Source organism: Lampetra planeri, chromosome 20 (assembly GCF_965212315.1).
Source record: "Lampetra planeri chromosome 20, kcLamPlan1.2.h2, whole genome shotgun sequence".
In the NCBI taxonomy this organism is placed as follows: Eukaryota; Metazoa; Chordata; class Hyperoartia; order Petromyzontiformes; family Petromyzontidae; genus Lampetra; species Lampetra planeri.
In genome coordinates this window covers 9,460,745-9,487,909 of record NC_136126.1, presented here as the reverse complement: position 1 = coordinate 9,487,909, position 27,165 = coordinate 9,460,745, and the positions used below count along the sequence as shown (strand labels likewise).

Sequence of the window (27,165 nt, the reverse complement as noted above, 5' to 3'; positions counted from 1 at the left end):
GAGCACTCAACTTAGAGTTGGAAGGGGTTGTGAGTTCAAATTCTGGTCAACAATCGACTCGTGCAAATAAAATGACAAAACAGGAAGACCGAAACAGGAGGATTTCTTTACAAATCTGGCTTAATCGCCCGATGAAGCTGGTTGTAATCACCAGCAAAAGGCCATACTCTAATTGTAAATGTTGTGCGTTTACTCTCCAACACACCGGTGTGAAGTAGTGACTAATTGGCACGTGTTGTTCACGTGACAAACCTTTCTAATTGGCTGTGTTGGGTTGCGGTGGGTTTAACGACACATTCATATTTACGCAACCTAACCCAAAAAACGATTGTTATGGATAATAGTGGTTGCGAAAGGCTACATGTTAAACTGACAACCGCTTTTTTGGAAGTCAAGTCTGTGGCCCCTACCTGTGATTAACCAGGTTGCCCTGTGCATAAAATCTCACCAATGACTCTAAAAACACGTTGTTCTCTTAATGATGGAAAAAGACTAGGCTTTTTACCCTTTCCAACAATAATACCGGTGTTTGATGTTCAAGCACCAAATAGATGCCTATTGCAAGGCATCAAGTCTGCATTAAAGACACAAGCTTGTGGTAAAACCTGCAAAGAACATGATTTGATAATGTTTGCATTGTCCTTGGAACTGATTGGCCTACACCAGAGACCACCTCATTTATGGCCTCGTCTCACCAGTGTTAGATCACAGAACGCCAAAAGGTAAACATCACAAGGACAACGCATACATTATCAAAGCACGTTTCTTTGCATGTTTTACCACAGGTTTGTGTGGTTAATGCAGACTGGATGCCTTGCAATGTGTGTCTATTTGGTGTTTAATCATCTTAACACCTGTGTTATTGCCGGAAAGGGTAACGCCTATTGTTTTTTCATCATCTTGATACCGGCAAAAAGGGTCCCATAGATATTTTCCTGTTATTGTATTCCTATCTGTCTCCCAAGAGCTCATTTGGTAGATTGACGCAGAGTGAACCACTCTTGTGCACACCTGCTTCCATCACAGTCCAGTGATTGTGTAAAAATATGTTCACACATATGTTGTCTATATATCTTTGTACCCTGGCACCTAATTAAGTAATTTAAAGTGATTACACCCACCATGGCCTCATAAAGATAAATAAGTAAACACCAGTAAATGATTATTAGACAACTTAATTTGTATTAAACAAATTCGGAAGCAAATTACACTTCCTTTCAGTTCTGTGGCCGTCTGGAACGCCTTCTGCAGCCTTCTGGAATGCTCTTCCTTCCGATATTGGGAAGCCACTGGAGCTACGCACATTTCAATAATCTATATTAAAAACGCGTTTCTTTACAACTGCTTTTTGTGTTTAGTTTGTTGTCTTCTTCCCCCGCCGCAACTCCGATTCGCCTGGTTGGCTACGTATGGTGCGAAAGAAGTTCAACATACATACCGTAAACATAAGTGCGTCTCACTCTACTGTATCTAGAACCACGACGCCCCCCACTCTCTTTTGACATCATGTGCACGTTCAGGTTGTCGACACATTATGCAAAGCAGCCCCCAGTGTCACTTCCTGTTCATTTGCAAAGAAACTTCTGGCTTGTTGAGAAATGCTATAAAAAATAATATTTCACTTTTTTTTACACAGCCTGCAAATATTGTCAATCCTGTCGTAAGAATGGAGGATTTAATGGTAATCTACACTTTATGTTTCGGCTTGCTGGGATCTGTTGATGCTGTATAGTGTACAGTGTGCATTTATTAAATTCAGCTACGCTTTAAAGATAAATAATGTTCAATTGCAAAATACATTGACAGGAAATACTGAGGACGTTTAATGGGGGGAATTGAGCACAATTGACAGACAAGCAGCCCTTCTATTATTGAGAGTATGAGTTGAAATCCCAGCCAAGAGATATACAAAGGCCTAACATTATTATCTCCCCTATGTAATTAAAATGAGCCTCATCTCTTTATCAGAAGTAAAAAATATAAAAGTTGTCACTGTCTGAGCAATGCATGATTTTGACTACTAACTCAGGACCAGCGTGATAAATTATCATTACTTTTTTCAACTTTTAAGGAATTACAATGTAAAGATGTTGCTTCTGAGAATATGTATTAGCCGTAGTGGTAGTGGCTATGTGTCATGAAGATTGTTACATATTGCAACACTTGCAAGAAATGTCCATTCTCCTGTTGTGGTGTATAGGCAAGGATCTTGACACGAGTTGACATTATTAGCACGGTTGGCTATGTACGGTGCCAAAAATAAGTTCTACATACATTTCACGCAGACTTGTCTTGAAGCAACATTTGCAAGTACTGTACAGTACTATAAATAGGCAAATAACTTCACATGCAGGAAAAAGAGAACTGAACACTGCTGCATGTATTGGAAAGAAACCTTTTACCCACAGAAGAGAAATTAAACATTAATCCAGCCTTATGAATAATTTCTCTGCGTTCCTGTGGATACAGTTGAGTTAATTTAAATGATAAAGGCTGCTTTTGCCATTGGACGTTTTCCACACTCAGCTGAATAAACATTCTCTCAGACTTTGCAAAGTGGTGCCAGGCATTTTATAACAATGCCCCATTGATGATCTTAAGTTTTTCGCATTTGTTGGCCTGAGCCTAAAAAAATTAAATGTCAGGAAATGTCCGCCTTTACGTAAAAACTCATTTGAATGCTTATTCCTGTTTTTACCCCCAATCAATGAGCAAACTGAAAGTGTGCCAGTGGGGGAACACCACTGTAAAACATAACTCAGATACCAACTGTGGCTTAGACTCTTATTAGTAAGCAGATTTTGTTTGGCGTTTCATTTTTTACTTGGCTCAGTTTCGTATTAATGGATTTAAACTAGACCCAAAGCCCTACATTTTTTACTTTGGCACAGCCTTACAATACTGGACAGCCAGTGTCAGGACAACAGGGCAGCTTTTGCATTCTCCTGCATGGGCTCACCAGGTATATATATTGTACTAGTGGGATGTACCCGGCGTTGCCCAGGCAAAAAAGACACACACACATCGACCCACGCACCCAAACACATCGACTTACACACACACACATCGACTCATACACACACACATCGAGTTGCACACACAAACACGGACTTACACACACACATGGACTTACACACACTTGGACTCACACGCACACATCGACTTACACACACACACATCAACTTACACACACACATACTAATGGACTTACACACAACAACCGCCACCGCCACGAAGTGGCGGTGACGTCACCACGACGCTTGTGCCAGGCCATGTGCACCTTGAGGCCACATCGACCCACACACACATCGACTTACGCACACACAGACATCAACCCACACACCCAAACACATCGACTTATACACACAAAGACACATATGGACTCAAACACACACATCGACTTAAACACACACATCGACTCATACACACACACATCGAGTTGCACATACACACATCGACTTACACACACACACATCGACTTACACACACATATGGACTTACACACACACATGGACTCGCACACACATCGACTTACACACACACATACTAATGGACTTACACACACACATCGACTCACACACACATACATGGACTCGCACACATAGACATCGACTCAGACACGTACATCGACTCACTCACACAGACAAAAACACACACATCGACTTACACACGCACGTCGACTTACACACACACATACGTAGACTTACACATACACACACATCGACTTACACATGCACACACATAGCGACTGACACACACAATGTTTTAAGGGAGCTGAAAATGTGTGTGTGTGACCTTGTGTCCACACGAATGAAAATTGCCCCCTCTAAACACGTGTGAGTTGGTAGGGTCCAGCATGCGCATATGCGTGCTTTGGCGCGTGCCGAGCGGTGTGTGTGTAGTGAGTCCAACTGAGTTGCAAACGTTATCTTGGGAGCAACACTATTTATTACGTAACTTTAACACAACATCACACAATCTACACTCGGGTCTCGAATGCCCATCTAACCACGCTACAGCAGAACTAGACACGGTTCGCTATCCCGGCCCGGACCACAAGCTGGGTCCCGGACTACGTGGCTAGAGGCTTCTTCTCCCCTACGTGGATCTTCTTCACACCAGCACACGAAGAACCCCGAGCTCCTCACGGGGCCCCGTTATATCCCCCTGGGCTGGGGCTGGCTCCGCCCTTCGCCCCGTCCACCTTCCAGATCTCTCGAGCTCTTTCTCGAAGGCTCCCGAGAGCTCTTTTAGACCATGTGACCGCCCAGCGGCCCCCGTCCACCGGTAGTCCCCCTCCAATATCATCCGGTCACGTGTCAGCAGGTCAACCAGCGTATCATGCCCCAAGGTAACCCTGGCTGGCTGATGCTCCCTCTCGCGCCCTCACCGGGAGCCCGCACCGCACACTGCTCGCGGTGCCTCCGCGCTGGCCAGCACTCACCCAAACCCCGCTAGGGCTGGTACTACACCCCATAAGCGGGCTACACGTAATGTCAGCACACTATCCACCGTGGCTTCGTAAGCCCGGCACCACACAGTGACAATCACAGTCACTACACGTGTAATCAATAAATAAATAATGCAACTCTAAATCATTTAATATTAAATAGCAGTAATAGCAATGAGTGAACAGTAATGTTAAATGTTTTAAGGGAGCTGTAAATCTGTGTCTTACCTTATACACTGTCCACATTCATGAGAATTCCCCCCCACCGAACGCGTGTGACTTGGTAGGGGCGAGCATGCGCAGACGGGTGCTTTAGCGCGTGCTAATAAATAACCTAAAACAGCACTAAATCGCTAATTAAACTACTTTAAAGGTGATGGGCGCGAAATCGGAATAGTGCTGGCTCAGCACGGGGCTTATGGCGTGGTACCTGGATACTTTTTTTAAACGTAAACCCCACGGTTTGCAAGCCAAATCCCTTGCAAGTTTCGGCCACACACAGACAAACAGACATAAAATGACATTTATAGGTAAGATACGAGATATGATAGACTCGTGAGGCCAGTGTCATTGGAGGTGCCACGGTGGCGAGATGTTAACTGCCTCGTCGGGTATATAGGAGGTTGTGGGTTCGCTGCATACCCTGACGCCTGTATATTTGGAGTTTGTGTGTGTCTCTCACCTTGGTCGTGTGTATTTTCACTCCACATTTAGAAACATGCATTTAGAGTATCTGGCTGGTATGTATTTCCACGTGATAAGCTACTTCGTTGAGCTATCATTTGTGGCCAGGTCGACGTCTGAAAAAAAAGCTACATAGCTCAGTGGGCCTTACCTGGTAAAATAAAAATAGATAATAGATAGAATAGTCATTAGCATTCATCTCTTGAAGCCAGCACAGCGCATGAAGAGGTGATGTGGCCACCTTTCTTTCCCCATTGCTAATGCTCACACATAGAGAATGCTTCGCACAGGTTTGTATTCCAGTTGCAACTATTGGGAGACAAGGGTGGAGCAAAAGAAATGGTGTTAACCACATCATCCTCTTGTGTGTTGCACCATCCTGAATATGCGCTCGCAAACTCTACTTGCCCAGGCAAGTCCATAAGGCTGAAAGTTGTGTCTCTGTCTCTATTGTGATCTACAAAACGTGAGTAATAAAGATGATGATGAACACTGATGGTGAATTACAGTGGGTGGTGGTGGTGTTAACTCGTTTTTGTGCCAGGGTATGAAGCTCTTGTGTGTTGCCAGAACTCGCAGCCAGTCGCCTATTGATGTCCTCTCTTGGCAGCTCCAGCGGGGAAACTGAATTGCCCCCCGATGCCCCACGGATCGAGGATAAACCCCGCTCAGAGGACCCAACAGACCACGTGGAGGGGCCGGAGAAGGAGCTGCCACCAGTTCTGGCCACGCATGAAGAGAAGCCCCTGGTAGCGTCCGTTCAGCTGGAGGTGGCACCTGAAGCCAAGCTTGATGGCACGAAGGCTGAAGAGGTAAGGGAGGGGGGGGGCATGCTTCTCAATTTGGTGAAAACACGGAAAGGTGTAAATCGCCATTGTGACCGTTAGGATATTTTGGTAAAGATGTGTATCTTGTGTGAATTGCCTTTTTAATATTGAATGTTTAAAATTAGCCAGACTTGGTGGTGCATGCCTCTGAGCCAGTGTTCTTCAATGCAAGGCCCGGGGGCCACTAGCGGCCCTTGGTGGCTTTAGTGTGGCCCCCGACAATACACAAATGTGAAAACACACCCATCATGCTGTCAAACCCAATGGTTTCAGATGTGTGGCGGCCCTCACACTGTTGATGTCTTATCAGCGAAAGTACCCCCCTACAAAGACTGATTAGTGATGAACACTGCTCTAAGCCATCAATCACATTGAAAGGATGTTTGGTGGATTGTACGAATTGAGGCTTATCCTATAGATCCCATGAAGTATTGGAATTTTTTACCAAATATTCAGGATATCATAGTAGTTGAGCATCACCACATTGCTGTTTTTAGTGGGGAGACACTTTTCGCCATAGGTCTGTCTTGCAAAATATACTCGATGGTTCTCAATACGGGACACTGTTCATCTAATTGACTGATTATCTTTCAATGCAGGAGCCCCGCCGTGCCGACGCGAGCACTCCTCCGTTCAAAGACGATCGGCTGGCCCCCAAGGACGCAGAGAGCGAAGGTGGCGAGGAGACAGCGGCGGGCGATGAAAAAGAGGTGGCTCCCGCAGCAGAGGAAGGAGAGCCAGTGACCCCCACGGAGGGCAGCAGCGTCGCCACCACCCAGCACGTCGGCGACCCTGCAGACACGCACCCCGGCCCCCACGAAGACATCCCCTCCTTCGACGAGTGGAAGAAGAAAGTGATGGAGGAGGAGAAAGAGAAGCAAAGCAAGTGTCTCACTTGCCCTGCCCTCGTGCCCGTATTGCACATCAACGTGTAGGCGGAGGAGGGGGGGGGGGTCCGTGGGTCACGATAATTTTGGACGTAGCGGAGGACTTTGCGTACGTAGGAACAGAGCTGATAATTCTAGGTTGGCGAGGGAAAGAGCCCGAGATGCATTCCAATAGCAGGACAGGTTTTCATGGACTACACTAATTAGTTTTTTACCAAACCCATGGCCCCCCATGGACTTTTGTGAGTTAATTATTTCAGTGGCATTGATGCAAGACAAGCAGACTCTGTACTGGTTTCCACCGTAGTGTCTCAGTAGCAGAGTCAGGCTTGCTCGAATTAATGTTGTAAAGCATTTTCTCTTTAAAATATGGGTCCTAGTTCGACGCATAATTATTTTGTACATACCACTAAACAATCGATTGCAGTGTTGAGGAGAATGTAAGTATCAAATTGGATAAGCAGACAATGTCTTGTTTATATATCTGTTTCTCCACTTAAAATACAAAAGTATTTTTTCCACAACCCCCCCCCCCCCCCCCCCGTCATCAGAACCAAAGAGTATGGTTCCCTGTATATATCTAGGATGCCTTTGTGAGTCTCACATTTTTGTTTTGGGCAAAATCCTGCATTAAGGTGTTTTGACAATTCAAGTGCTTATTGAACAGTTCCTCTGTAGGACGGAGCGCTGTTGAGTTTCCCATAATTCTGGACACGTTTGATACCGGTTTGATGATGTAATAAGCATAACCCCTGACCGAGATTTAAACAATATTCTGATTGCTACTGCAGTGCCACCTGGCCACATCGCAGACGACGGTGCTTGCAACATCTCCATTTGTTTTTTTCCCGTTTTACAATGGCAACGTGGCACACGACTGCCCTTTGCCCGTATATTTTTCTCTGTTTTCACCGCAATTTATCTGAAGATACCTCGCCCTTTACCTGATAAAGGTCTCTCATGGGAATGTTTACACATGACTGAAACTCCCCACACATATTTACACTTTGCCAAACAGAATTACCCAGTATGCAGGACGTTCTTGGGTTCGATCCCGACCCCGATGATGCTTGTATCTTTGGAGTTTGCGTGTTCTCTCTCTCCCAGTGGTCGCGTGGATTTTTCTCCGCGTCCTCTGGTTTTGCTGTCCGCATTTAGAAACACGTTCTTAGATTGTTTGGTTGCTACTATAAATTTCCACATGATAAGCCACTTAGATGAGCTTTCATGTGTGGCCAAAAAGGTAAAAACTCAGATGGCTTTACGTGGTCAATAAAATAGTTTTTTTTTTTAAGTATGGAGTCCCTTTTACAGAAAGATAATCAAAAGTTCACAAGCACCTCTTATTTAACAATGCATTGCTTACATCTATTTCAGTTTGACTACTAGTTGTGTTGGCTTTTACTCATAGTAATTTTTCTCGACTCGTCTGCCTCAAAGGCAAACTGTACACATAATTAATAAATCAAATGTCACTGCCATCTCGCATTTGCTCAAAGCAGCAAGCAGAGAAATTCTCTGTTTCCCCCCCCCCCGCCCTCCTTTTCCCGCAAGCATTATTTAGTTTTTACTTTGCAAGGACAGAAAAAAATTATGCAGTTTAAAAACGATTACCCAATGTGAAATGTACGTTGGTATTTTACAGTCTTGCTCATCCTCACCCCACTTCACTCGTTGAATCTATGAGCCGAGGCAAGCGTGCTTTTATTTTAACTTAATTCTAGTCATTGTCTCGTCCAATGTGCTGCCATGCGCATTTGCAGGTCAAACCTTACAAAGCGTTGACAGTAGCCTCCACCAAGTGAGAAAGACCCAGAAAAATCTCAACAACTACGCGTCTGTGGAGTGCGGAGCGAAAATTCTTGCAACAAACCCTGAGGCTAAGGTAGGGTGCCCCACCACCCCCAACCCTCTCTCGGCTCCATCTCTCGAGTTTCCCAGGCGAGTCGCAGTTGCCTTCATTTGTCAGCATCAGCGCAAGGCGGTTTGCCAGAAAAGTCTTCCTTTCGGTTTTGCGTGCAAGGCGTGCCTGTCGGTTTGATTCAAAGTCACGCGTTCATTTTCTGTTATTGCCGGTTACTTCACGGTTGTGTTCTTCGGTGGACACGAGGATATTTTTTGCGCGCGTGTGTCAAAATCCATGAACGCGTTGCCGGGGCAGTGCCTTAACGCTGGTCCCGTGAAATTTTCCACCCCTCCACGTTAAGGGTTTTCCAAATGTCTGATATGAAGGTGCGCATGATGTATTAGTCGGCTTTGTAATACAAGTAGCCTGCGTTATATAATTCCACTGCAATGAACCCCATGAATTGAAAACTGAAAAGGAGTTTTTTTTCGAAAATGGAATTGTTTGTAGATGTTGAATGACCTATTTTCATGCCATGTAACAGCCTTTGCCCTGTACTGGGATTTGGTTCCAAATTGCAAAAGGTAATATCTGGTAGTGTGCGCAGAAGTTTGTTTTTACGTGTACAATGTGAAAATGTGTCAAGTCTTACACTTTAACAAAGATTGATTTGTATAATAAAAAAATGTGAAATTGGATGTTTAAAAACCCTTCTGCCTGTGGCATGATAGGTTTGGTATAACAATAACGAATAATGGTGACATTAGACACAGCTGATGCCCTGCGTTGTGTTTGCGATGTATTTCTAGAGCACTTCGGCAATATTGATGGAAAACATGGACCACTACATGCTCAACCCATGCAGTGCCAAAATATGGTGAGTTTATGCTATGGGTGTGATTCGATGGACGACCGACAGAACCACGGCTATTTATAGATATATATACTTAAGGGATGTATTCCATAGTTTAGATTGGTCTAAATAAAATCTGAAAAGTGAGCCTTTAAATTTCAAATGATCCAAAAATAGTTTTTGTTTCGGAAGTGACATCCCAGGAAGTGATGTCACTTCCATGCTACTACTTCCGTGATTTTCCCACCAAGTGCTGTCACATGCCATCATTTAAATAATACGTTATTAAATTATGGAAATTTAAACATTTTTACATGCAATTATTGTTTTACTGATGGAACGTTATAATTTAAATGTAGTAATTAATGTTTAAAAATACATTTTTTAATTGGGCCTAAAATTCCACAAATCCAATATTTGAAATAATGAAATAAAAAATTCATCCTTAATAGACATTCATATACACACACACGTAAAAAAAATAGCTTATAGTATTTTCCATGGGCAATCCTCAGCCAGTGGCGAAAATTCTACATCCTCATGACAGGAGGACATTTTATTCATAGCACAACCACGGTTAACTTGACACAAAGTAGTACTGCTTTTAATAACCCTGGAGATCTGATGGGTCGAGTCAAATATAGACTGAGATTTGAACTTGCGACCTCCCCATTGTGAGCCAACCTCTGCCCATAGCACCACCAGCTAAGTGACATAGCAAATACAGAGTCGCATAGTGTTTATAGCAGCTCGTTAGTGACACCGTTCAATCTGTTGAGGACGACGCTGTTAAATTTCAGTTGAAAATTGTGAGACACGGCGCTGGTCATCCATGTGCTTGGTTCATGTAAAAAATATTTTTCTTCATGGACTCATGCATGTATGGCCGTTATTTAGTTCAGTTGACACGGCCGCATACATTGCGCTGACAAACTGCATTGACATCCGTCATTACGCACCGTCACAATGTGGAGAAGCAATTAAAGGGTCGCGTGTTGCATTGGACGCACCCCCCTGCAAAGCTTCTGCCACACAATTGACCAATCGGGCGCAGCGTTTGCCAGTAAGTGTCAAGCCAATTAAAAATGTCCACGCTGAGGTCTCATTGGCTAAGCCTGCAACAGGCCATGCATGCGGAGTGTGTTCCACCGGCACGGAAGACTCTTAATGTGTCTCAAGCAAAGGAATCAAAATCAGAATGTTTATTTATACTGGAGGAATCCAATGAGCTATGAAGTTCTTTTTCACAGATGTCCGGTAGAAAAGGCAAACCGCCCCCTTCCCCAGGGTGGTGTGGTGAAATCATCGTGTGAGCTTTTATTACTTTGTGAAGCCTGCCAGGTCATGCCTTGGGGTTTTAAGGAGGAACATATGCAAAACTTGCGAACACTGGCAAATACACTGTTCTGCTTTGCCTTTTAGTAGATGGGACGTTTCCTAAAAATGGGGCTTTTTATGACAATGCTTGAAAACTTTGCAATGCAAAATACAAATGTGTAGGTCATTGCGTGCTAGTGCTGTGCTCGGACATTTGTACGGTTACCCACCAGGCTTTGTGCATGAGAACCATTAGTCATTAAACATTTCCTATTTGCTTTCTAGTTACAGCGTGTACTGTCAGCTTATTTGAAAGTGTGGATATACACTGATTTGAAAATAACTACACTGGCTACAAACTTGAAAATCTGGTTTAATCACAGGCGACTGCCACTTCAGATGCAATGCAAAAAAAGCAAATGCCTCTGATGTTGTTGAAATATGCCTAAATTATTGTGTTCAACACAGTGCGAAGTGTTGTTTAGACTTTAAAGTCATGGTCAGTGTTGCTGTCATAGAGCTCTAGCTACATCAATGTGAATGTCACTCTAGTGTGACTAGTGACAGTAACACAGTGATGTCGCTAGAGCAATAGTGTAGCGGTTAGCGTACTGTGCTACAAACCCTGCGACCCGAGTTCTATTTCCGCTCATGGTCAACAACAGTGACGAATATCTGAACAAGTCCTGGGCCTCCCCTAGGTCGACTCATCCTCAAATGAGTGCCTGGTGCAGTGTGTAAACATCACCACTGGGGAGACAAAGGCAGCCGGGCGTGGTGCTGGCCACCCACCTCCTCGTGTCCCGTGTCGGCCATCATAGATGCTACTCGCGAATAAAAATTACCCCAACAGTCTGTTCAGGCTATACGAGGGATCTTTGTCTTTTAGTGTGCCCTAAGTTTGACCTTGCCTGTCATATAAACCACCTAAACCCTCATTAGTATAGCTTTAAGCTCTTAGCGGACAGTCTGGGACACGTCACCTGGCTGTATCTTCTAGAAAATAACTATTTGTGCTTTGTGTATTGTCTTCCCTCAAATCAATCTATACGCACACAGCTGCTTGCCAATCACCTGCTGGATGAGAGCTTCCTCACGCTGTGCCTTTGGTGGGGGATATTTTATCGTACTTTGCCAAGTTGGCCAGTCTGGGTTTGTGAAGGTGGGGTGCATAGACGTAAGACCATATAAGTACAGCACAACAATGAATTTTGCTGCACTGCCCTGTGCTACTGACAATGTGACCCCCGTATTCACCCCACCATCCTTCTCGGTTCGATTTGTTCTTCCAAGTTGCGTATTCAACCCTTGTTGTAGCTCTACGCGCCGCTATCCTGACGCTCTGTGCACTCGCCGTCCCTCCCCAAGGTTTGTGATTGAGCTCTGCGAGCCCGTGCAAGTGAAGCAGATCGACATCGCAAACTTCGAGCTCTTCTCGTCCACCCCTCAAGACTTCCTCATCTCCATCAGCGACCGGTAAGCCAGCTGTAGCACTTACGCTGCTAACCAAAGTGGCATCCCACTTCGTGGACTGACACGGGTTTCATAATTGGCGAAGCGTTCCCTGTATATCTGCATCTTGTGCGCGTACATCAAAACAATCTCCTGTTTGGCCTCGGGGAGAACTTGTTAAGGACTGCAAGGCACATGAGGGGTGGTGTGGCTAGCACCATGGTGGAGGATGCCTCGTTTTCCTGGGATCGATGGTCTTAACACTGCACCAAGTTCCCTTTTTAGGGTTAGGAGGGGGTGGATGGCCAACATCACGCTCGGCCACGTTTATCTCAACAGTGCCTATGTTACACACCGCATCAGGCCGAGTCAAACTAGGTGAGGCCAAGGATCGGTACAAATATTCTCCGCTGTTATTGGTCATGAGCAGCAACGGAAGACGGGTCGCCAGGTTCGTTGCGCAGTGCACAAACTGCTGCGCTGCTGCTCAACCTTGACACACATGCACAACATACAGAGACAAACACAGATATAAAGACAGAGGTCCCCCATATAATCTTGAACAGACTCTTGGGGCAAGTGCTCTTAGCGAACACCCATGAAGGCCGGTACAGTGGGGTAGGCGGCTACTACCACTCCCAGTTGCCTTTGATAGTTACACACCACACCAGGTACTCATTTAAGGCTACATTGACCTAGAGGAGGCCCAGGGCCACATGCGTTCCCACAGACACACACATAACCACAATGGTAAAATGGTTATTGCACTGTACCGTGATCCAAGTGCAGCACGTTAGGATTATTGGCAACCCAAATCAGTGGCAATTGGACGTGTACACCTAGGAGGGTTTGTTTCTCTTTGCTCCACATAGCCTGGTAAAATTGTGCATCAACAACAGCACCAAAGAAATAAAGGGCAGGCGGACATCAACGGTGCCGGCCCGCCTTACCCCTTGGCATGCCAGTCCTATTAACCCTTTCATGTTCCGAGACATCTGCAAGTTGTACGGTGGGTCCTGTTGAATCTCGGAACGCTCAAGCGGCTCGGTTTTAATTTTACTTAGAGAGGCGTAGCGCCGTTGTTTTTAAAGACATTGTACTCACCGCAGAGAACTGTAGTGACACAACCGGACGATAGCTGGCACCAAACTGTAGCACACGCCCTCCCGCGCACGGCCTTGTGAGAGCCTCAGTACCGATAAAGAAAAGCTGATGACGTACACATACGTTATCGGAACGGGAAAGGGTTGATAACAATAGGTGCTCGCTAACAACACTTGCCCCGGAACGAGCTGGGACGCGAAAGCGATGACCTTAGATTCTCTGCGTTTTGTAGGTACCCGACAAGAGAGTGGAATAAGCTGGGCAAATTCCACGCGCGCGATGAGAGGACTGTCCAGAGCTTTCCGCTCGACGAGCAGATGTTCGCCAAGTTCCTCAAGGTATTGCTGTTGCAGCCTCTGCTGCAAATTGGTGCAGCTGTCACGTTCTGTTCGGCACGCTTTACATGCCTCGACAATTTCCCATAGTCGGGGACTAACAGCAGTAATCTGCATTTAGACGCTATTTCAATCTAAGTCATATTATATTATACCATCATTATTGACATCGTAATCAGCCGTGATCTCTCCACCGGTGGATGAAGGCCATCGCCATCTCCCCACGGTTTTGTGATGCGACAATCCGTGGCTGCCACATTCGTCTCAGCTGCGACCATCGTGTAATTATATTCTACCAAAATTTAAAGTCTTGGGTAGTGCTGCCAAGCACGCGAATTCACGTGCACAAACGCGTCCTGGCGCACCAGAATCCACTGCGGTTAACTGCAGTCGAGCTTGCTGAGTAAGCCCTGAGCTTGCAGCTGTCAATGGAGAAGACAGCCTCAGGCACAGGACTGTACGACCTTCTAACCGACACGGACTCGTGCAGTGGCAGCTGAAATCATAAATGTCTTTCTAAGCATTGCTTATGCTCGGTTGAATTGCACATTGTAGGCCAATCCTCCCTTTGGGATGATCCTTGTGACCTTCCCACAAAGTGGTGGTAATTTTAATTGACCCCGGAGGTATGATGGCTGAATAAACCCCGAACCAGGATTTTAGCTGTGCTGTGACCGCATGATTAGCATTGGTGGAATATTTTTTGTTGATAAATATTGTCACTGTGTGGCTACTGTCTTTGAATATCGTGCAAATTTAAATCACTCAAACTGTCTCATTCTGAATATTCTTACACAACAATTACATCGACACATCGGTGACAAGCAGAACATTTCGCCATACAACTGTGACCGTTTTGCATGATGCAAACATGCAATGCATTGATACCGAATTTCTTTTCCCAAGACGAGTAACTTTAGAGCATGAGGCCGTTGTGTCTTTGTGATTGTGTTTTTCCTTCTGTTCTGACTTTTGCTCCATATTGCCGTCTTCAGATGTTCGCCAAATACATAAAGGTATTTTTGAGTCGCATCCGTTTGCTGTTGAGCTGTGCACTGGTGTTAATCCCCGCGCTTGTTTGACGAATCCGGAAATTTCTGCATACTGGGGGCACGCAGGGTTTTTTTTTTTGCAAATTAAGATGTGAATTTGGTCTCAATGAAGCTGGGGACCTAAGCGCAAATGAACAAAAACAAGCAATGTGAATACACTTTTTAAAATCTCACCTTTTAAATGGAGACGCAACCTAAACCCCCTACCACCATTGTAGCTATGCACTCAAAAGTATCTAAAACATGTGGCCTAGATATAAATTTTCAGATGATCCGGCAAAAAAAAAAAATTTTCGATTGTTCAAGAAACTGGAAGTGATGTCACTAACGTGAAGAAGTCATTTTCACACTTTTCTTGGCTAACATGGCCGTCACATGGTATGAGGTGACATCACTTTCGTTAGTCTGTATACACTGCAGATGTAATGTCAATCTAAAAAAAAGTCCGAAATTGTCCTGTCAAATTCTGAAATAGTTACATCGAAAATGCATGAAATGCGAGATTTAATCCCTACTACACACCCAGGCTGTTGTATCCCATGCTGTCCGACATGCGTTATGTGCTTGGTTAGCAGTAATAACATACTTTAAAGTTATTCTCAAACTTGCAGCAGTGACATCACTGTCGCATCACTTCAGTTTCTTTGAATAACAGTCCCTGAAAATAACCGAATTTTTTTAGCTCATCAACTCATCAACTACTTGCTGGTGTTTGGACAGTGCAGGATTCGCAGCCTAGATGTGTCTCTGCAAGACAAGACCAATTCGTTGTGTGGGTTGCGTATTCCTTTAATTAACACTTAATGAAATGCAGGCTTTTAATGGCAATCGGTGAAGGTGAGAAGAACATGTTTTGTGTAATCCCAAATGGCAAAACAGACTCCTTGGAAAGCACCGTGTTGGTGGAAGGCAGTTGGCTGTGATTTTTAAAAAAATCCAATGTGCTTTGAGTAGAAGAAGTGCATCTGCTGGGGATATCATGGTTAGGGGTTAGGGCAGGTGGCAAACACCCCAGCATAATCCCAGAAGATAGTACACGTGTGAGCGAGCAATTAGACGAACTAATTAATTGACTAATGCGTAAAGTAATTAGCTAATGTGATTAACTGTGGTTATGGGTGATGCTTTGAAATACATTGATGCAGTGAGATGAGACACAGACCACACGCCGCTTGAGCAGTCGAATCCAGTGCCGGAAAATTAGAATTTCCTTTTCTTCATTTCACAAGCCAACCCATTTCCTAACCCTATTAATTGGGGCCAAATTATGAATTTACCCACAATTCATTTGTCCTCAAGTGATTTAAGGATGCTTGTTACACGTACGAATAACTACTACGTTGCACTGATACGTGTGTTTCTTATTAAGCTCCACTGACTCTTTAGACTGTTTCCCAAGGAGGCACCTACTTTGGAATGTTTGGTCTCTGCATTCCAGGTTCACCTTTGCTTACAGACTGTGTGACTAACTCTGGTCTGAAAGACATGCATAGCCTTACTCCAAACCCAACTATAAACCCAACAAATAATGTCAAGTACTTTATTTGAGTGCCTTATGTATTATTTAACATAAATATTAATGCTTTACTTCCTGCATTTATATTATTATTATGTGTGGTCTATGTAGAAAAATACCTTTTAACTCTTTGACGTTATTTTAATATTTCGTCCCCAGGTTTCACTTGTTAAGGAACTTATTGTCACAGATGGCTTCTTACCTGGCTGAAATAAATTTGCCGTGCAACAAAACTCAGCACAACCACGTGTCAAACTCTAGTTGCTGCTCTCATGTAATAAAACATTACCCATTGAAAGAAAAACAAATAAATCAATCAACCAATCTTGATTTTACATGCTAATATCGCCCTTAATAAAGTAGGTATTAGTGTATTGTCCTTTCCCCCTGCACCTCCGATTAGCACAGTTGGCTCCATACAATGCAAAATAAGTTCAACATACGTACACTCCAGCACTGCATGCACCCTGCACCGCACATGCTGCCTTTTTGACCGTCGGTGTTGCCACCCACCGGGCAATGTTGGTAATTTTAAGTGGGTCTCAGTCCCCAGCTTCAGCTTTATTGCGTGGCGCTGCACACTGGGGAGGGAGCACTGTCGCCTGCATGCACAACAGCTGTGGATGATGTTAATTCACGAGCAGAGGCTGCCGTGCGAGCTCTCGCGCTTGCTCCTTTTTCCCCCCAGTGATTTTCAACGCAGCGCACGGCAAAGATGATCGCGCGGCGTTTACCGTTCACGTGCGTGCATGGTTGCACCTCTGTTAGCTTTTGCAGTGTCGGGCAACGTAAGAGGAGCTAAAACGACAACAGAGGAGCGTTGCTTCAGTCAAGCGTCTGTATTCAGATTGCCGTAGCCCCTTGATGTATTCCTGTCCTGCACAAATAACATCTCCAATCAAGTGCTACTTCACTCATATCTGAATTGAGTGCTGTTGAGCCTTGCGTACCTTGTCAAATGGTTAATCAGTTTGTTGTTCGTGACTTTGAAACACCAATTGTATATTTTGGTCATCTTTGTTGACAGCCTTGTGCCAGTGGTGGGAATTACACATTCCTATGGCAAGCACCAGTCTTTCTACAGTCTTTCTACAGGTTATCTCCACCGTTGACTTAACACAAAGTGGTCGCTCTTTTTTATCGACTCATGGGAAATGATGGGCTGGGTTGACTCCCAAACGTCATTTGAACCTTGAACTCTCTGAGAGTCAAATTCTCCAACCACAATGCCACCCGGCCAGATTACAAACGTATGGGATCCTAATTTTATTAATGATGGGAATGCGCAGCATGGAACGGTTGACTGCAGACATGCAGATTGCATGTTGGTCGTGTCATTGCTTTTAACGCTGTATTGTCTGGATTTTAGGTGGAGCTATTGTCCCACTTTGGAAAAGAACATTTTTGTCCACTGAGCCTCATCAGGTGAGTGGTCATGAGGATGAATGTTTGTTAGTGGTTACATTTGCAGTGTCATTATCGGGGTCAATTGCTTCTAATACATTTAATAAATTTTACCTTCGCTTGTGCTTACTCGTGTACGTGCGTGCCCATTCATGTGCTTAGCAAGCACCGATGGCATCTCATAAAGATATTCATTAGGTTGGTGCTTGCCAACAGAAGGGACTTTACCTGCACCATTAGCACGCTGTATAATTTGGGTACGTGTTAGCAGTGAAGATCGTGATTTGCTAAGGGCTTGTCCTCGCTAAGAGAGAGAGACATTTGCCTCTTGTTTGTGTGCTGCGCTTGCAGGGTGTTTGGCACCAGCATGGTGGAGGAGTACGAAGAGATTGCCGAGTCTCACTACAACCCCGAGGTGCCCGGCATCATCGATGAAGACTCCGGTGAGGCTCGGTCGTTTACAAAATGCTCGGGAAGGGCTCTCAAATTTGGAAGAGCATCTGTAACACTTCCCGTTAGAAAAAATCACGTCGCCTCTCTGCAATGCACCATATGAAAGAAGAACATTGGAAGAAGCTTGAGTGAGGCTCGACTAAATCGTCGTTGACTGAGTGAAGTCTCGCTCACCTCTCCTTAGGAGGCTCCGATAATGTAAGGGGAAGACTCGTGTATTGCCAACTCTGTCCACGTGGCTCTGGTTAGAAAGACCCTGTTCAAACGGATTGGCTGCACACACACCTCCTGGAGCCTCACAATTTGTCCTATTTAAAAACGAAAACTGAAATAAAACGCAAAGAACTGCCCTGCTATAAAGAGGTTCCATTGCCCGAAACATGGGCTTGTTTAACATTATTCATTCAGAAAACAGTGTTGTTGACAAGACAGTGGTAATGACGTGTCTGCCTAAGATAATATTGCCCTAATGCCATGCTGTTACTTTGATATTAATCGCCCTTCACCAGATTACCCCATCGATTATGGAAGCAAAATGGACACGGACTCCAAAAATATTATCGGATCTGCCACAGGTGAGACACGGTGCCCTGACACCTGAGCCCCTTCTCCAGTCACAGTCGGGTGACACTACTTATTAGGTGGTGCCACAGTGGCAAGATGTTAACTACCTCGCCTGGTATACAGAAGGTCGTGGGTTCTATCCCAACCCTGACTCCTGTACATTTGGATCGTGTAATCCCCGTGGTCACGTGGATTTTTCTCCGGTTCCTCCGATTTTTCCCTCCACATTTATAGACGTGCGTTTCGAGTATTTGGCTGCTATAAATTTCCACGTGATAAACCACTTCTTTGAGCTATCATTTGTGGCCAGGTCGCTTCTGAAAAAGAGCCGTATAGCTCAGTGGCCCTTACCTGTTAAAATAAAAAATTGTTTAATTTTAGTTTATTCACAACCCACAAACAAAATGTTGAGTTCTAATCCCTATCAGGGGCTGACTCAGCCCATCAACCTTCCTGAGCCAATAGAATGAGCATCGTATTATGAGAAATGAATAGTTATTGTCCTGTGGAGAGTCTGGTACCTGTCACAGGAGTGTAGATTTCCACAACTGGTTTAGGGCTGCCAACAGAGATGACGTTTGAATAGAGACTGGAAATATTTGAATGCTGATGTTTACATTACCTTCCTTTTTCTGTCGCATCACGTTTTTACAATTCCATTCTCTTCGAACAGTGCTGTTATCATGCATTTAATATTTAATCAACCCAGACCAATGTGCAACAGATGGCTGGGGAACACAATGAAGGTGTCCACAAATGGGGAGAGACATTGTGTTAATGAATACCTTTGTTTTCATCTTTTTAAAAGGATAATGTGGCTTAAATTTCCATATCTTTGTTTTATTTTCAAGCAGCTTTTTGAGTGTGGAAGACCCCACGTTGAAGCTGGTAATGGGCACTGTGACAAGTGTGCCCCCTTCCTGCCTTGTGAAGCTGTGATTTAAATTTCCTACCATTTCCACTTTCTTCATCCCTCGATGAAAAATAATAACAGGGCCGTTGAGAGTGTGAATTTTGATGACCTTAGTTTCGTTCCCGCTTGCGTGTCCCCTCCTTTTTAGATGCCATCCTCAGCATGGTGAACATTGCGGCCAAGGTGCTCGGCGGAAGCAACGAAGCGGAGGGGTCGCAATCCTCCACGTTTCCCCGCGGTGAGTTCACCGTTAAATGTGACCATTCCACAGTATTGCTCACGGAGCGAGAGCCCATTGAGAGTCACACCGTCCCTTGTTGCAATAGAGAGACGCGATTGGTCGGAGCTATTTGTGCGTGCAGGTCAGCTGCGTGATGCGTGTGCACCGTTAACGCTGTCCATTCTCATGCATGGGCTTTATCCAGGTTTAACACCATTGACAAATTAATTGGACAAAACTTACCAAGGAGGACCATGCTACAAAAAAAAATTCCCGACTCATTGAGCCATTCCAAACGTTACAAGCTATATTATGGCTTTACACATTTGACGCGCATTATTGTTTATATCCAATAAAGTTACGGGTAAAAGTGTTTTGGTTTGTGCCGTTAAGCTGCCACACCGTCATGTGTTACCTGCCAATAAATGATGTTGCAGCGATGTCCCGCGATTTCCCCCTTCATGTCAGATGAAACGTTCTGCGAGAGATTCCCAGGGTGGCTGCAGTTGGGTATAAAAGCATAGACGTTGTGCACAGCTGATTTAGTGACGGTTGTACTCAACACTAGGCCAGTGGTCTCCAACCTCTGCACCTGCGGATCAATGTCAAACCCTCAGAGCATTTTCCTGGACCACCATGCACCAGTAGTAGCGTGTTTTTGAAAATTCAAACGTCTCGACCAGTGCTTATAAAATGCTGATGCCATGAAACAAGCACGTTGCTTCTTAGTTACTTGCATTGTAAAAAAAGTTAATAACTATATAAGTATATAAAATAGCTAGATAATATGTAATTTATGCTTTTACTGTGCCGCCGCACAGCATTCACTAACCCTCTAAAAGAAAAGGGAACGACTCGGAAGCACGAGTAAGAACCACATGAAAAGGCAGCCACACGAATTCCACCCCCTCCAAGCTCTGCGGTCCTCTATATATCAGGGTGTTATCGGTCAATAAGATGGCTGAAACATACGGTGTGTTGTGGAAACAAGTTGTAGTATCTGCAACAGCTCTCTTGACCATTCCCCATGGCCTGACGGAGCACTCTTGATCCGCGGGGTACAGGTTGGGAACCACTGCACTAGGCTATCCCGGAGACAAATGAAAATACATTCCTGTGATATTCGTGCTCTCTGGTGGGGCTCACTTTGCATTCACCTGACCGGTAACTCTATAAGCCTTTGTATTATAATTTTCTTCATTAGGTTTGTTCTTTCGCCTGTCCTTGGGCCAGAGCAGTCGCAATTGCCACCTTGTCGTCGTGATTTAATTCTACGACAAATAAAAGTGAATTGTGCGAATTACTCGGATGAAGGAATTCATTTGAAACTATTATGTAATTCACTTTTACTGGGCTTGAAGGGATATCGTTACACTTTAATTTTACAACTTTGTGGTACAGGGAGGTAACATTTTTGGGTTTTGGGTCCATGAAATACAAAGCTGATAGTTATGTTGGCAACCAATTTGACATTTATTAGGACTGCCAAAACACTTTATTCCTGTCTTCAATATATACTTTGTAAAAAATATATATATCGTGGTGTGTGGTATTTATGGTGGCTTTCTTTTGTTATGTTTTAGATAACATCAGCAGCTTGAGCAACGAGACATCAGCAAACAGCTCCACCTCGCCGCCTGTGGAAATTGCGTACGTAACAATTTAAGCATGAACACGTCAATGTGACGTTGAGAACAACATTACATACGAGGCAGAACTTCGAAGGGCTTTCTCTCGCACTGACCAAGACAACGTGTCGTTTCGTTTCAGCGTCCCACCTGCGGGCAACCGGACGGAAAACGGTTCGGTCACGGACGCCGCCAACAACACCGCTTCGTTGGAATCGCCCCCCCCCACGCTGATCCCCGTGGTGGTTCCCCTGGAGGGCGAAGACGATGTCGACGAACACGAGACCCAAGGTGGCGGCGACGAGGAACGCGAGCCCGTGGGACTGGCGGAGTCGCCCGCTCCACCAGGGCTGGCGCCCCCGGTGAGCATCGTGACGCAGCTGGGCCCCGAGGAGGACCAGTCCCCCTGGCTGGAGGAGCTGCGGGCGGCGTGGCTTCACGCGGAGACGCGCACGCTGTGCGGGGGAGGGGGGGCGGCGCTCGGGCGCTCGTGCGCTGCGCGCTTCCCCGAGCTGGCGCTGCGCGTGTGCCTCCCGTGGCGGGACCGAGACACGCGGCGGGCGCCACGACCTCCGGCGCCGCCAGAGAGCGCCGCCTCTCCCGCCCCCGACGCCGTCGACGAGGACTCGATGACGGCGGCGGCGGCAACCGCACGCGTCGCTGGGCCAGAGCATGCGGGGACGTTGCCCGAGGCCGGCGAGGTGAACTTGTCGGAAACCTCTTCGGGCTCGGAGCTCTTGGGCGAGCGCTGTCTGCTGCCACCCCACCCCGCCGCCGCTTACGCGGAGGCCGGCACGGAGCGGCCGTCCTCCCCGGCCGAGCGGAGCCCGGGCGGCGACGGCGGAGAGAGACCGATGGAGGCGGCGGGACCTCGAGCCGAGGCCAAAGCGGAGGACGCCAAGTCGGCGGCGGCCTCATCGGAGCGTGGCGTCGCTCAGGAGCAGCAGGCGGTGGACGTCACTCCGAGCCACGCCTCGGAACACAACGCCGCGGCTCCCACGGGCACGGAGATTGTAGTCGAAGCATCGCCGCCGGACACGTCCGAGGATCAAGCTGCCGCCTCCTCCGCCTCCTCCGTGTTGGGGGCGGCCGAGACGAACGACGGGGGCGCGGTGTTGAACGCGACAACGGCTGCGACGGTGGCGGCGATTCCTGTGGAGCCCTCGCAGACGCAGACGCTTCAGCCGACGCCTCCGAAGCAGCAGCAGACTCAGCAGCAGACTCAGCAGCAGGCGCAGCAGCTGGTGCAGCAGCAGGTGCAGCAACAGACGGGTGACACAGCAACGCAAGCGGTGGCTGTGCTGCCCCCCACGCAGCATTTTGAGACGTTGGAGACGGTTGGAGACAGGGTAGTGGACACCGTCGACAGGACTCTTCCAGCGTCCACCCCAGCTGGAGAGTTGCTCGCAGTGGAGGAGTCGGCAGTACAAGGAGCAGGAAATGGCAGGTGTGTTCAGATGCGACGACCTTCACTCTGTTCGATATCATTTTTGTGACTCCTCGGGATTGGGAGACTCGTTAACGAGGCAGGGTTTTGGAAGGTGTCAAAGACGACACAGTGCAATCGAAAGTAAGTTGTCATCACTGGCAAGTCTGAGGCTACATTAACATCCTAATCGTAGAGAACGTCTCAATTGGAAGGTTGCGAGTTCCTATACTTAGGCTGGATCGACTGGGCCCATCATCTGTGCAGCATATAATGGGTACTACTTTGTAGGAAGTCATCATTGGTTGTCCATGGTAGAGACCGAACTCCATCATGGAAATGTTTAATATTCACCGCTGGGTGATGGCCAGAGAGCATGAGAACACTGCGCTAAGCTCATTTGAGCAAGGAGACACTTTTACTTTTGAAAGGAGAATGATAATAATTGAATGTTGAGCTTCATGCCTCCTTTGCAACTCTGTCCTCATATGACATCACATTTAAACAATTCCCTCCTCAATTGATAGCAGTGAACGATGCTCTTCTCATGTACTCAATATTTAAATTACTTTGTTCTCATTCGAGCCCCATCTGATCTCATTAAATGCAGCAAAATTACGTTACTGTCAATTAACGTAACATTGGGGCGGCTTTATTCCCATTTACTTAAAATATAAATATCTCCCTGTTGATTGAGTTCACTGTTTGAACAACTTGCTACGACATCGCGTAACAATTAAACACTGCCGTTACCAACGAACAGTCGCGCTTAGAATGTCGACTATTCTCATTTGCTAAGCCGTTGTTTACCAAACGCCGACTTGGCGCATGACCTCGGCCTCGCCCGCCACCCATCCATTGACCGGAACCGTCACCGCGGCTGCCTGCGCTGTCGCACCAACCAGGGCATCGCCTCCCACTACCGTGGGCGCTACAGCCGCTGCGGCCGCAGCTGCTGCCGCTGCTGCAGCCGCGGCCGCGGCGTCGGAGTTCTACGCGGAGGCGAGCATCGCCGGCGAAGTGGCGCTCGCTCCGGGCGGTCTCGTGCACGGCTCGAGCCAGAAGGAGTCTGTGTTCATGCGTCTCAACAATCGCATCAAGGCCCTCGAAGTCAACATGTCGCTCAGCAGCCGCTACCTGGAGGAGCTTAGCCAGAGGTGGACGTCGCCCGCTCGCCCGCTCGCTGACTTACACGCTTATGCTTCTGCACCACCCGTGCCGTCACTGAAGCCACACACTGATGCCCCCTTGGGGAGATCTGCTGCCTTCGTTATGAAGGAGAGCAGGGAGGCAGCGTTGCCATTGTCATCATTATTCTCGCTATGGTCGTTATCATCACCATGGTCATAATTATGAGTGTACACCCTCATCGTCATCGTGGGTATCACCACAGTGTTCGTCATCGTAAAGAATAATCTTTCATAGAAAAATCACTCCCAAGGCACCTTGCAGTAGACAATCCTTCACACTGCACATCCTTTTCCCCACACATCATTATTGTCATCATCGTCTTCAACATTTAGAAAATAATAAAAATTCGTTCGTCATCCCGGTTATTGTTTGCACCGTCACCGTAGTCGTGGTTCGTCATTCTCATCATCCTCTTCATTGTTGTTATCACGATGCCGTAATCTTGAATATCTGTCACAAAGTGCCCCTGCAGAGTTTTCACAAAACTGTACGTTGTGTGTTCTCTATAATTATAAGATAAGAAGGCTATGCTTAATCTCGTCTGCACAGAGGCAGCAGTGGGATTCCTATGGAGAATTCCTTTTGTCCACATTCTCAACAGAAGGCTACTGGAACATTTGACATCATACTCCTATGAAAACTAATCTTTGAAAACTAAGAGCTATATAGCTCTGTCAAAAGCGACCTGGCCACAAATGATAGCTCAACGAAGTGGCTTATCACGTGGAAATTTATAGCAGCCAAATACTCTCAATGCATGTTTATGAATGTGGAGGGAAATCCTGGACGACCTGGAGAAAAATCAACGTGACCACGAGGAGAACAGCAGGGGTCGGGATCGAACCCATGACCTGTATACCAGGCAAGGTAGTTAACATAATAGATGGCAACAGCGGAGAGGTGTAAATAACGAATACAGAAGACTGCCATTCATTTCACATTGCTTTTACATTTAAATTCGTGCTCCTGTTCATGTAATTTTTTTGCCAGAATATTTTTTAATCCTCGAGAATGTAAAAACCTCACAACACATTACAGTATCTTGGCATTTTGTTACGTAAAAAAGAAGATTACTTTTAGTGCTCCGGGTACAGGATTAAGAGGCAAGCACGAAAATGAGAGCTGTCTCATATTCCATTGCATAGCAACGGGTACTCTACGAGTAGTCATATTTCAAAAAAATTTTACTTTATATAGCCACGTTTATCTACGTCTCCATTAATGCAGAGGCCACGCCCGTCGATGGGCTGTCTGGCAGTTGACTCTCGCAGGTTAACGGTGCATTTCCTTCTTCAAACATAGTCGCGTGTGTTCCGTGCTTCCATTCCGCAGGTATCGCAAGCAGATGGAGGAGATGCAGAAAGCTTTCAATAAGACCATCATCAAGTTACAGAACACCTCTCGCCTTGCAGAGGAGCAGGTCAGCACATTAGTGAATTACCAGGGCAGCATTTCTTCAATGCTCCGTAATGGGGGAACTGTAAACCGTACCTCCTCTTATATCCCCATGTAAGCTTAAGCCGGCTTAAATCAGCAGAAACTTAGAATCGTCTGAAAACTGAACATTTACAACTAATTTCTTTAGAACTGCTTTTTGTGTGTAGCTTGTTGTCCTTCCCCCGCGCCTCACATGAGCACGGTTGGCTACGTACAGTGCGGAAGAAGTTCTACATACATACGTGCCGCTAATTAAAACTGGTTTGGAACATCCTCACTCAACTAGTTCTATCTTTGATCATGTCACTTCTCTATTCACAAGCAGTTGAACCAGTGGCATTGCCACCCCACTTTCCTGCCGGTTAACTTGCGGGCATACTGCTGATATGCACGCATACACACACACGTGGAAGTCTGCTGGTATTGGGCGGTAACCGCTTTTAGACGCTGTCAGGTTTTTGGAGCTCGCTGGGGTGCCGGGATCACCATGGAGCCAACCGCTAAGGCCCCATCTTTTTGTGCTGCCGTTGCTATTGCATTAGGACAAGAGACAGTCGGAGACCATCAACCAGATGCAGGTGCAGCTGGGGAATCTGTCGGACCTGATCAACAACCTCAGCCAGGCCACCGAGACTCTGCAGGCAAAGGTAATGCATGGCGTGAGCGAGCGGTGTGCGTGTCAAGAGAAGAATGCCTGTTCCGATTGCTAAGTATGCATACATTTGCGTCTTATGGATGAAAGGTCGAATAGACGCATCAGCATGTCCAGCATGAACCCAGCCTACAACCGTTCAGGTTGGAATCACTTTCACGGCGGGTTATGTCACGTAGAGTGGGGCATAATATTACCCGTAAATATATTCACTACAGCAGTGCTTCCAAACCTGTGATCCGCAAGGTTGTGGGAAGTCATCTGGGGAATTGATGCAGATAGGGTAGTTTTAATTTTGAATAAATAAATGTTTTGGAGTTGGTGGTCCGTGAAAATATGGTGAGTGTTGCCAGTGGTGCACGAGTCAAGAGAGGCTTTGATTCATTCTGCTTGCGTGTCGCTGTCTAGAAATTAGTATTCAAATATCTACGTCTGTTGAACCAGGTGACAGCCGATTGAGATTCAGGACATATTTCGCAAGGCAGACATGGGGGAAACTCACTTTATCTGAAACTATTTCCCTCCACAAGAATGTGGTTAATTTTCTGGCTTAGGGCCACCAACAAAGATGAACATCCGCCAATGTTTGTTTACTCACGCAGATAGATACATTCTGTTCAGCTGGGGTAACTTTATAGCCAGTGGTAGCTGGGCTCGTTGGAAATTACCTCTCGATCAAATGTAACTTTGAATAAGCGACGAAGGAGAACCAGGGCAAATAAAGAGTGTAGTGGTTTGAAAGCTGCAGTTTAAAGTTTGGCGCCGGTTGTAGCTCAACTACCCTCCACCAGCAGCAATCAAATCAGCTCACTTACAGGAGCTTAATGCAATGTTGCATTTTAAGAATTTGATAGACATGGCGACATTCAGCGGCGGACAAATCACAATGGATGTGCTCTTTTAAACTGGCTACTTTCTTTCGCCAAGCCGGCGTGTGCCTGGCGGTGGGACGCG

General features: G+C 46.1%; 1 protein-coding gene across 3 annotated transcripts in view; it reads left to right on the top strand.

Moving 5' to 3' along the window:
• LOC144724413 (SUN domain-containing ossification factor-like) overlaps window positions 1–27,165 on the top strand; it is a 79,908-nt gene that overhangs the window by 44,723 nt on the left and 8,020 nt on the right. For 2 of the 3 annotated variants that reach the window (XM_078603525.1, XM_078603524.1), the window contains exons 6-21: window positions 5,745–5,946; window positions 6,561–6,843; window positions 8,612–8,733; window positions 9,504–9,571; window positions 12,233–12,340; window positions 13,653–13,758; window positions 14,751–14,771; window positions 17,693–17,748; window positions 18,079–18,170; window positions 18,690–18,755; window positions 19,806–19,895; window positions 21,461–21,527; window positions 21,648–22,952; window positions 23,837–24,088; window positions 25,455–25,542; window positions 26,102–26,206. In XM_078603525.1, the coding sequence (XP_078459651.1) occupies window positions 5,745–5,946; window positions 6,561–6,843; window positions 8,612–8,733; window positions 9,504–9,571; window positions 12,233–12,340; window positions 13,653–13,758; window positions 14,751–14,771; window positions 17,693–17,748; window positions 18,079–18,170; window positions 18,690–18,755; window positions 19,806–19,895; window positions 21,461–21,527; window positions 21,648–22,952; window positions 23,837–24,088; window positions 25,455–25,542; window positions 26,102–26,206 (3,031 nt within the window). The remainder of the gene's footprint in view (window positions 1–5,744; window positions 5,947–6,560; window positions 6,844–8,611; window positions 8,734–9,503; window positions 9,572–12,232; window positions 12,341–13,652; window positions 13,759–14,750; window positions 14,772–17,692; window positions 17,749–18,078; window positions 18,171–18,689; window positions 18,756–19,805; window positions 19,896–21,460; window positions 21,528–21,647; window positions 22,953–23,836; window positions 24,089–25,454; window positions 25,543–26,101; window positions 26,207–27,165) is intronic. The other variant, XM_078603527.1, reaches the window with a different exon arrangement.